Here is a 12,193-nt window from a genome sequence, read left to right on the forward strand (position 1 = left end):
ATTTTTTTTGCAAAATATTGCATATAGAGTACCCCATTTCTCGGATATGTAGTGTTCATCAATTCAGGGTTGACAGATGGATTATAGATAATGTTCACACAAAAGAAAACCTGGTTTACTCTCACATTGAAAGCTGTTCTCTTGTCTTAATTTACTTTCTGTTTTCATTTGAAAATTCTCAAAGTCGTGATTGTTTAATGTTATAAAAGTAACTGCTTTTGTTCAAGAAATTGTATCAATCAAACCAAAGTTCGAAAGATAATTCTTTAATTTTTAAAATCCATTAAAATATATCACATAGAAATAGCGTCTTTGTTCTTCAGAACTGATTCAAATATTTTAAAATATGATAAATATTATGAAGTATTTCAGGATGATGAATCATACTCTATTGACGTCGAATTGTTACATTTTTGAAAAATAATATCAAAACACTCCTTATTTGTACACATCAAATACACCACTTGCATGTGATATGTGAAATGTATGCAAACAATTTGTTCACACATAACATAATCATTGTTTTAATTAATCATCAAGGCAATATACCGAGGTAATATACATGTATAATGTACCAAAATACATATATATATTTTACGTTTGTGTCAGTATACACACGACGTGTTTACTTGCAGTATCGGATTTTCTTTACTCTACATTTATCTCCTTCGGCAGCATAGAGGTTGTCTTTGGAGTCCACACATAAACCCTGTGGAGAGATAACCGATTCAATAAAGCGGAGGAATTGTCCGTCTTGATCCAGAATATGGATACAGTTGTTATCAAAGTCAGCTATTAGGATTCGACCCTGGCTATCTGTAGTGATACCACGTGGACTAAATGATTCCTTTGTGGTAGATGGAGGACCCGTATAGGTAAACCGGAATTTCCCGGCCTGATTGACTACCACTACTGCACGGGCGTCAATTTCTGACACACAGATATCTAGGTTCCTGTTCTCACACATGTACTTATAGCTAAAACCAGGTGAAAAGAGGGGTTGTCTTTTATCATTGTACTGAATACTTTGTTTCTCTGAGGAGCCAGAGTAACGAACAACTTTTGTTTGTTTTCTATCATCACTGTCCATGACAACAAGGAGGTCACCGGTAGAGGAAACAGATACACAGTCAGGTTTCCAACCCTGTAGTTCAATCACTGTCTGTATATGTGTATCCTTTACAATGTTCACAGTTCTATCAAAGTAATCAGTATAAACAAGATCCCCACTTATTGTTACTGCAATGTCGGTTGGTCTATTACCTGACTTGGTTTGGACTGACTTCACTAGTTCTCCTTTGAGGTTATAGAGTCTCATCATGTTGTCATCACCACGCGTCCAGATAGTTTGGTCATTTACACAGGACACCCTGTAACTAACCCTGTGTAAATAATTAAAACCATCATCTTGGGAATAAGTGTTTATCTCTGTGATGATCCGTGGTACATCAACGAGTGGACTGTTTGAGGAAGAGGTATCGGCTCCCAGAGAATCCATTGTGTAGCCATATTCCTCTGGTTTAACCAATAACGCTGACAGAGAACCAAACTGTTGATATATTTGTTCTTTGTTTATCATATTAGCAGTAAACTTTGGTAAAGCAACCGTAAGCTTAGGAGGCATTTCTTTAAATTCAGCATTCCTGGATTTGTGGGCAAAGAAAAGGCTAACATCTTTCGAGTTAAGCAAGTTCTTCAGATCAGCAATGCTCTGTGTGATTTTAGAAATGGTGCATGTGATTTCATCTTCTTGTCTATTCAGGTCAGCCAAAAGATTGAAGTCCATTTCATCAACATCAGATTTCAGTTTTGTTACAATGGAGTTTATTTCTCTGTGCAAATCTTCTCCTTGTTTGTCAATAGCTGTTTTCAATTTCTGAGAGTTTTCATTCAGATTAACTTTATGAAGATGTATGTCAGATGCAATCTCTTCATATTTAGGAGATATATATTTTTCAAGTTCTAGTAAATCGTTCTGTAAGACATTTCTTTTGCTTTCTATCCCACTTAAAATGTCCAATACATCATGTAGGTGATGTTCCTTAGAGGAGACACATTGTGCACAAATAGGAATGTCACATTGTGCACAATAAAGTTCGCATAGTTTTAATGAATGCTTTTGACATTTAGATTTATATCCCCGCTTTCTAAACGGCACAACTCTGTGTTCTGTGGATTCATCTAACAGATGCTCTCCCCCACAGGTTGTGCATAAATGTATACTGCAAGTGTCACAGTACAAAGGCGGGACCAGGGTCTCACAAAGATGACACCGCAACACATCCTGGGCACTACGCTTGGGGTCCATGGTCAAAAGTTTATTTACTGCTACAGACAGGGAACCTGAAGAAAAAAAATCTTACTTTAGTAATGGCAAGTGTTACAATACAGCCATGAATTTAATCATGTTTTTAATATTTTGCATAAATCCCTTCTTAATATATATATATAGGAAAGATCATTGCTAAAAGTATAGTCAGTTTCATTTAATGTCTCCAATCATTGCATACACAATATATGACCTTTATTGCCTGACGTCATGACGTCAGGCATATCTAAGGTTTAAAAGTTGCATTCTCCGAAACAGTGCAGACAATGGGACAAGCAATATCATGATATTTCACAAAAAAGATTAACCGATGCATGTTTAAGATGTCAGCATTTACATTCACAATTAATGTAAATTTTATATGGCATGTAAACAACAGCGAGCAAGAGTTTTCAAGTAAAAGGGATGTTCACCATGCGGTGCACGTGTGTAATCCTGGTTTAAAAATAGATCAGCATTCCACTATATTTAAACGGTGAAAAAGGGGGAGGGGGTCATCGCAACAAGTTGTAACAAATTGTCTATTACGGTACAATGTAAGTAATAATTGGTGTTGGATTATCATTATTACAAGAGAGTCATCAGTTTGGATTAAAACAAATATATATTTATACAACTGGAATGTTTACTAGAGGAACTAAATCGCCGAAGCGGGGTGTGACCCGATTTTCGTTCAGTTGGACGATTTCATTAATCTTGACAAGGGATCATAACTCGCGTGTCCTACTAAATGTACATTACTACATTTAACAGTTACTAATCAAACGTGTTTCTTAATTCGTTAGATTTCTTCCAAAACATCCAATCCAAAGTATAATATACATGTATGTAGCTGTTACAAAACTAATGTCAAGAAAATCATCTGACCTCCTCCCCATGGATATCTCCCAATGGATGAGTTCATTCGTTGCGTGAACGGTAATAGCAGGATTTCGCGCCATAATGTCTCATTCATAGTTTTTGCGCACCGATTAGTTGACGAGTCCGTTGGGATCATGTCAATACCCCAGAGCACACCATGTGTTTACATCACAGGCACGTAGCATCGGGGGTTGGGTTGAGGGGGGCTGCTTCCCCCACCCCACTTTTTTGGCAGCTGGCACTTTTCTTAACTTTATATGATGATAAATGGAAAAATTAATGATTTGCCCCCTTCCCCCTCCACTTTTGTAAGATCATGCAATAAATGAAACTGCAAATAAGGAATTCTAATTGAATTGAAGTTACAATTAGGTTTTTTTTTCATGAATTAGAGAATTCAACCTTTTTTAATTGCTTTTCAAGATGATTGTGATGTAGCTGTCCACACACATTCAAAAACAATACGTGTTTGTATACCCTTTCATATTTCATATGGTTGGAAATTTTTAAAAATGCCTTTCAGTTGATTTTGCATCTTAACATAACAAATTCAATTTTAAAAAACTACTATTTACTCTCCAGCTTTCAAGCTTACATGCACTTATATAATATGTGTACATTCCTAAAAAAAATTGAATTAATAAAATAAATGAATTTCAAGTGATATATAGGTACATGTTCTAGATCGAAGAAAAGACTGACATTTCGTCTTAAATTTGCACGTTCCGTTTATAAAATTATGATCAGCAGCGAAGATTAAAATTCATTTCTAATAAGGTAGCCGAATTGATACATGCATGCTTCCATTGAACAATTTTGTTTAGTCAGGCAAGCTTTTTGGAAAGCTATTACTTGTATAAATTAACAGTGCAACAATAGAACATTTTACTTTCGGTTTGTAATCGTTGTTATGTACAATTAAATATGTTCCGATGATAGTGGTTTTAATTTGCACTTTTGTGAAATTGATCCTCTAGAAGTTTTAGATTTACAAAGGAATCAATATTTCAAGCAGTATGGTTATATAAATATGTGGATTGCAATTCCTTACTATATACTATATAGTACCTGGGTCTTTTTATGTACAGAAAAAGAACACTATCTTGAAACAAAAAGTACACAATATGTAAGGTTTTCAATTTTAAAGAATGGCATGTAAAATTTATTCCGTAATTGATGCGAATATTAACCACAAACCTAAACATGGCGATTCCACTGAATCCTATCTTTTCCAGGTGTATTTACCTGTGAATAAAATCACGTGATTAACAACCAGATATAGTGGTGGATCTAGGGAGTGTGGTTGTAGATCACACACCAGCCCCAACCGAGCTTTACTATGATTTTGTGTTCAAAGGACGGGATTAAAAAAAAATATCATAAAACACACTTTTCAAACGCTCGTTTTATCCAAAATAGTGTATTGAAGTTATCACTTTAAATCAGATGTTTACTTGCTGAATGTAAGCAATGCATGTACACATGTGGTAATGTGCAGGTAAAGGAAGACTTAACATCTTAAAGCAATATGAGCTGCACTTTTCATGTCTTACAGCAATGGTAAATATCATATCAGCAAAATGACCATTAATAGAAATTTGCATCTAGGAATATTTGTCTAAAGCTATATGGTATCATATCTAATTTTAAAAAATCCAGTCGTGAAGGAATGCTTCTAAATATTATGGTGATAGTTCAAAAATGTACAGCGCGGACTACAAGAATTCCATTAACAAACGTCTTACTTACAAAGACACGTACATGAAGTGAACTTTCCCATTGTTCGGCAATCTACGACAAATTCCGTTGTCTACATCATAAAATCAGTTACCACTCTGAAGATATTTAAAAAATAAACCATTAATTGAAATGAATAATTTATTATAACTGTTCCATATACATGTACTGCCTTCTGTATAAAATAACATTAATTTAGCTACATTAAAATACATTATTCATTAGAGATGAAACAACTAAATGATCTAAACGGTGGTTGTAACAGGATAAAATAAGCATTTCAACAAAAAATTATCTCAGGTTAAGAATTTTTTCTGAAACGCTTGTTAACTTCAAACCTGTATGAACCACTAAAGAAAGCATTTTGTTGTTTAAATACACACAGCGTGAAAGAACATTATATTGAATATGTTTCACTTTACATGTGCCATGTTCGGCCACAAGAAGGTTGTCTCTGTTATCCACATTTAAGCCTTGTGGATCATTTAAGTTACAGTTGGAAATGTAGCGGAGGAATTGTCCGTCCTGATCCAGGATGTGGATATTGCTGTTGTTGTTGTCTGCTATCAGGATTCGACTCTGACTGTCTGTGCTTATGCCAAGTGGCTGGAATGATCCTTTGGCAGTAAAAGGAGGACCGGTGTAGGTAAACCGGAGTTTTCCGGCCTGATTGACCACAACAACAGCACGAGCATCACAGTCAGATACACATATATCTAGGTTACTGTTCTCACAAATGTACTTGTAGTTATTACCAGACGAATAGAGAGGTTGCTCTTTATCATCGTATTGAATACTTTGTACTTCTGTGAAACCAGAGTAACGTACAACTTTTGTTTCGGTATAACTATCATTGTCCATGACAACCAGGAGGTCATCAGAAGAGGTGCTACAGACACAGTCAGGTTTCCATCCAAATAGTTTAATCACTGTCTGTATTTCTGTGTTTTTCACCATGTTCACAGTTCGATCCCAGTAATCAGTATAAACTAGATCCCCACTCCTTGTTACTGCAATGTCTGTTGGTTCATTCCCTGACTGAGTTTGGACTGACTTCACTAGTTCCCCCTGCAGTTTGTACAGTCTCATGATGTTGTCATCACCACGCGTCCAAATCTCCTGGTCATTTAGACAGGACACGCTACGTAATATATTGGAATCTCGGTAATCAGTGTTTATCTCTCCGATGATTTGTGGTACATCAATGAGTGGTTTGTCTGAGATGGGGTACACTGTACCTGGAAAATGTATTTTGCGACTTTGTTCTTCTGTTTCTGTAGATAATATTGTCAGAGAACCAAACTGATAATAAATCTGTTCTTTGTTTATCACATGAGGTTTGAAACTTGGTAAGGAAACAGTGAGTTCAGAAGGCAATCTTCTGAATTCAGCATTCCTGGATTTGTAAGCAAGGAAAAGGCTAACATCGAAAGAGTTCAGTAACTTCGTCAGATCAGCAATGCACTGGGTGATTTCAGAAGTTGTTTGTGTGACATCATCTTCATGTTTATCTAACATAGCTAGCTGTTTAGAGTTCTTTTCATCAAGATTAGATTTCAATTTTGTTATCATAATATCTATTTCTCTGTGAAAGTCCTCTCCATGTTTGTCAATAGCAATTTTCAATTTCTGAGAATTTTCATTCAGACAGGTTTTCTGACCTTGAATGTCAGAAGCAATTTCTTCATACTTAGGATAGATGGATTTCTCTAGTTCTTTTAAATCTATCTGTATTTCATGTTTTTTATTTTCAATACCTTTCCAAATGTCTACAACATCATGAGCTTGATGTGCCTTGGTTGTTACACAAAGTGCACAAATAGGAATGTCACATTGTGTACAGTAGAGTTCGCAGAGTTTTGAGGAATGTTTTTGGCATGTGGAGGTGGATCCCCGTTTTATAGATGAAACTACTTTGTGTTCTGTGGATTCATCTAACAGATGTTCACCAACGCAGGATTTACATAGATCTACGTGACAAATGTCACAATACAAATGGGGGACCGGGGTCTCACAGAGATGACATCGTAACACATCCTTGGCACTACGTCGGGGGTCCATGGTGAAATGGCTTATTAACCGGTGCATTAGAGGAATCTGAAAAAAAAATTTAATTTCATCTATTATCACAATTCTGGAGAACTAGTTAAAACAAACTTTTTAATTTTAGATTTGCAGCGTGTAATTTTATGCAAACTCATTATCTTAAAAAGTTAAAGACTCTCACCGTTTCACACCAGCAGAATCAGTCTACTTTCAAACTTGTATCTATTTTACCTAAAGATGCTTCCACACAATATTCAGCTTTTCTGGCCAACTGGATTTTGAGAACAAGACTTTTAACGATTTTTCTCTATAAATACCTATATAAAAATTCGACCCCATCCCAATTGTTGGCCCACCCTACCCCTGGGGATCATGATTTGAACTAACTTGAATCTACATTCCCTAAGGATGCTTCTTCATTTTTCATTTTAAATCCCTATGTAAAAAACTAAAAATTCAACCATTCATTGTGGTCCATCCTACCCCTGGCACGATGCTTTGAACAAACTTGAATTAAGGATGCTTTCGCACAAGTTTCAGCTTTTCTTGCCAAATGGTTTTAGAGAAGAAGATCTTAAATAAAATGCAAAAAAAATGTTCAATCATTTAAAATTATCTCCCCTTTAACGCGGGCGTAGACCTTAATTATCATATGAACAAACTTGAATTCCCCTCACCAAATGATGCTTTGTGAAAAGTTTGGTTAAAATTGACTCAGTGGTTTTTGAGAAGAAGATGAAAATATGAAAAGTTTACGACGACAACAACGACAACGGCAGACAACAGGCAAATTTTGATCCGAAAAGCTTGCCTGAAAGAGTGAGCATTTTTGGTCAAAATTTGTCTAATACCAATGCAAATGCATCATGGGCGTGTTAAGAAAAGGGAACCGTTTGGTTTCGTCCCCCGATTGATTGGGTTTATTCAATCTGCATAATATGCATTGATCATTTGATTGTAAACAAAACAAACTTCAAAAGGATTAATGAAAAAAATGTATGTTTATGTTTGATTTGCTAAAACTTTTTGAAATCTTAGTTCCTTGATTTATATAGCGAATGTCAAGGTCGTATATGGATGTCGGTGGCGAATCGTAATAAAGGGCAAAATGAATTTTCAATATCATTTTCCTGTCGAAATATTGATTAACTGACCGGGGAAACTATTCAATGTCAAATATTATAAACATATGCCATCTTATATGATAATATATAAATAAAGCGTACCTCCCGGGCCTCGGTGATCGAACCAAACAGTTTTGTACATTTTCGTGCAAACAGGTCATTAATTGGAGCACACTTTGTAAACAGCCAAAATATATGCTTTTCTTTGTACTAAAGTCATGCAATCAAATTAGATTCCATAACGCCAATGTTAACTACCTACCCAAACATGGTGGATCCCATAAACCGAAACTCTTCCTAACCTAGGCCACGCCCACTCAACTGGATACAGTCTGTGTAAGTGAGATCATGAGAAAGTGGCGGATCCAGAAATAGATCCCTTCTTCGCCGCTGTGTTTATTTAGACTGATGTGATGAATATTTAATGTAACAAGAGTTGCAAGTATTCGTCTTAAAAATTACCTTATCAAAATAAATCAGTTCAAGGGTCCAGAAATGTTTTTTCAAAGGGGGTAAGGGTCCATCCGGGGATGTTCCGCTCTAGATCAGCGCATGTGTAATGAACATAAAGTTACCTTACGTATAAATATTTACATTTGCAAATATGCTTCCTTATATGAACTAATAGAATATCAAAACAGTTCAAATCTGTGTGACCTTTTTCAGGACATTACAATGTTACAAAGTTATCGCATGCGCTTATGGTTTGACTGTTGCATCATTGTAAACATAAAAAAAAAACACGGAAATTTTAATAATTCTGACCAATTTGCCTTTCTCAAACAGGAATGTTGAATAGGGGAAACACACCAATGCACATATGTTTTGAAATTTATTTGATGAAAATTATATAGATGATGAGTTCCATTTCTTAAAATACCCGTTAAATGTTGAAGTTAGAAAGTAATATATTCAAGTCAACTTAATATAAATTATTCTTGCATGCATTATTGCTTTAAAATTAGTGACAAACTGAACGATTTAGGAAACTGTTTAACCTGTTGAACTCATTTTATAACGTTTTAGAAATATTATGGTATCAACACATTTGTGTTAACAAATATTCTGGATTCGTCCAATGCTAAATGGTAAACGTATTTTAACATGTAACTGAAGAGACCATATGATGTCCCTATATTATGGGGGAAATGAGTAACAAAATCTAGCACTTCTCCACATTCCTTGAACATTGAATGGGGCAAAATGTTTTGAAATTTGTGAGATCAATAATTTCATCTAAAGATGACGAGTTCCATTTTTTTTTTAGATATCCGTTAAATGTTGAATTTAGAAAGCAATATGCATGCAAATAAAAATATCTCTTATCAAAAATTAGCTATTAGATTGCCTTAAAATAAATGACAAACTCAATGACAGAAAACTTTTTTAAATCGTTGAAGGAGGGTGGACGGTCAACAAATTAACCATCAGACCTACCTACAATTTTAAGATATGATTGTTTTAGCTATATACATTATTATTCAGTAAAGAAGAAATCCATTTATTGTACCTTTTTAAAATTGGGTGTTTTCCTATATTTTTATATAGAGCTCTTCTTCTGAAGGAGGTAAATACAGTCTAAAAATAGCCACGACCATGGAGCCCTCTAAACTCAATGTTATAAATTTTCAGAATTGTCAACAACTTCGAAAAATATCTTTGATTAAAAAGTAAAGGAGGATAGAAGTGCCAATGAACTTGAGACATTAATCTACACAGGAAATGATGACAAGTCGAGCATAGTTTAGGCTTCGCCTGACATTCTCGGACCAGTCAGAGTACGAGTAGCTGCAATAGAATTTTTTAAATAAGACATAGACCCTTTAAGATTTGAGCTGAAAATTTCAAATCTTAGTTTTCTCCACAAGGCAAATGGTCCAGACGGTATTGCTAGCAATCTACTAAAAGAAATTCAGTTTAAAGAGAGATTACTCAAATATTGCGGATTCTATAATTCAAGAATCTCTAAATCAGGCACCAACAAGAGGAAATGTGTAGAATACCCTTACAACATACACGGCCGCACCTTGAAGTGGTTAAATATTACAAGTACATTGGAGCTTGAAATGGACTCAACACATCACCCAAATCACCAAGATAACAAACTCAACATTAGCCTTTCTATAACGCTGCATCTACCATTGTCCACTGAAGACCACATCCAAACGAGCCCAAATGGATCATCAGATAAAGAGGAATTTGATTTTAAACAGACTCTGAGTTTTTTACTAATTGGGTTTGCCAATTAAAAACAGATACACATGTCCGAACATCACTTTCTTGTACAATCAAGGCTTTAATTTGTTAGAAATATTATTAGAATCCGTTATTTCTTAATTGGTTGGATCAGCATCTGGAACTCTGAAGCTGCTTCTTTATAAATATACAGCTTCAAACATCAATTCCAATTCATAAGCATCCGCTATAATAGAGGAACTGCAGGCATGTTCACGAAACTATATCTTAGGACTATGGTGCGTCAAAAGTTTGTCTTAGGATCCCCGTCTTAGTCTTAAGTCGCTTCTACATGTAGGAACCGCCATAACTTTGTCCTAACTTTGGAATATCACTTACCTTGTCCTATAATCGACCAACGTAAGGTTGTAATATTCAGCACTGTTTTCATAAAAATAAACAGTTTGAAAATTTATCATAGTTTTGACTGTCATTAAACTCGGAGTTGCCTTAACCTACCCTGCACGTTATTTTTGGGGATACTGGAACTGTTATGAAGCTTTTTCTAAGACCGGTAGTATAAGGCAATCTTTTCTACAGTTCCAGCATTTCCGACAAATCTCAAATTCCTCATCCGGCAGGGGGGGGGGGGGCATAGTCATTTATTTTATCATGTACGTTTATTTTAACATAATTATGTAGAGAGGGACCCATGCAGCCCCCCCCCCCCTTTCTCCTTTGCTACATGCCTGCCTGGGTGTGACAATTAATTAAACATTTTTTTCGCAAATACTGTCTCTGCTTGGCAAAAGAAAATTGTTCACTAATTTCAATATCTACACAAAGTAAGTTACATTCATTGCTTTGATTCCTAGTAGCACTGACTAAAAAAATTATTCTTCTTGGTAAAAAAGTAAATCTACATCGCTTTATACAAGCCATGAGTGATCATTCTTAATTTTTATCACTTCATTCTGAAAAAAAATATTCTTTAAAAAATCGTAATGTTGAAAATACTGTATGAAAAGCGCGTGCTTATGTATTACTTGAATGACAAGAGTATCAAAATGTTAATTTACACTCAAATAAGTGTTGTTTCAATACTTGTAAGCCAAAAGTTCTCTTGATACATATTTTCTTTACACAAAATAGCAGTTATTTGGATTTCTAGGTTGTTTTTTTCTGAACGATTATACCGAAGACTTTAATTTTTAAGACTAAAACTTTTTATGATAAAACGTATTTATCTAATAAATCGTTTCCAATTACTGGGCCCATTTGAACTGATTGGATGATTTTTAAAGGGCTGCAAATAAAGGGGGTCTACACTGGGGGGATTTTTAGAAAGTTGCATGGAAAATTAGGCATGGTTTAATACTTATAAAGCTTATTGTGGAATGTATTCGGTTTTTGCTTCCGCCAGTTTCCGCTTGATATTTCGATAATCATAAATACCTTTGTGCCCAAACTACGTTCATCCACTAATATGAAAAATGTCCAGATTATCTGTTTTGAAACACCCCCTCTACCGCTTCAGGTTTCAATACACATCTCAAAATAGAAAGTCTACGAGGATTTTGTATTGCATCAGCCATTAATAAGCCCGGATAACGTTGAAAAATTGCGCGAGGTGTCCCGTGTACTTCCGAATGGAGAAAAGATGTAAACATTTCCCATTATATATCTCCGTAAGAATTTTGTTTTACTTCCGTTAATCTCTATGAGTGAAAAGTGATAATTTTTCAATGAAGATATCTTGGATATTTTCCATTTCATCGATTTCGACTGTACTTCTTTCACAGGTATGTATATTTTTATTAAAAATCATCAAAAAGTGATGGAAGCAATAACTTGGGACATACTATAGATACATGCACTTTGAAAACCCAACATCATTAACGATTGCTGAGTAAAAATATTG

The 12,193-nt window shown here is 35.0% G+C and overlaps 1 protein-coding gene across 6 annotated transcripts; it reads right to left on the reverse strand.

The window, feature by feature from the left end:
* Positions 1-275: 275 nt before the first annotated feature.
* On the reverse strand, positions 276-8,560 carry LOC117687032 (tripartite motif-containing protein 2). 6 transcript variants are annotated; one of them, XM_034463083.2, is made up of 3 exons: positions 8,360-8,558; positions 4,388-4,435; positions 277-2,343 (listed from the first exon to the last, which is right to left on the reverse strand). In XM_034463083.2, the coding sequence occupies exon 3, from the start codon at positions 2,306-2,308 to the stop codon at positions 626-628; it is 1,683 nt and encodes a 560-aa protein (XP_034318974.2). In that variant the 5' UTR covers positions 2,309-2,343; positions 4,388-4,435; positions 8,360-8,558; the 3' UTR covers positions 277-625. The 6 variants fall into 6 exon arrangements, with proteins under 6 accessions (XP_065924829.1, XP_065924776.1, XP_034318974.2 ...); XM_066068641.1 differs by lacking the exon at positions 8,360-8,558 and adding an exon at positions 4,940-5,003; XM_066068757.1 differs by lacking the exon at positions 4,388-4,435 and having other exon boundaries at positions 276-2,343; positions 8,360-8,560.
* Between the last annotated feature and the right edge of the window lie 3,633 nt (positions 8,561-12,193).

Source organism: Magallana gigas, chromosome 1 (genome assembly GCF_963853765.1).
Source record: "Magallana gigas chromosome 1, xbMagGiga1.1, whole genome shotgun sequence".
NCBI classification, from domain to species: Eukaryota; Metazoa; Mollusca; class Bivalvia; order Ostreida; family Ostreidae; genus Magallana; species Magallana gigas.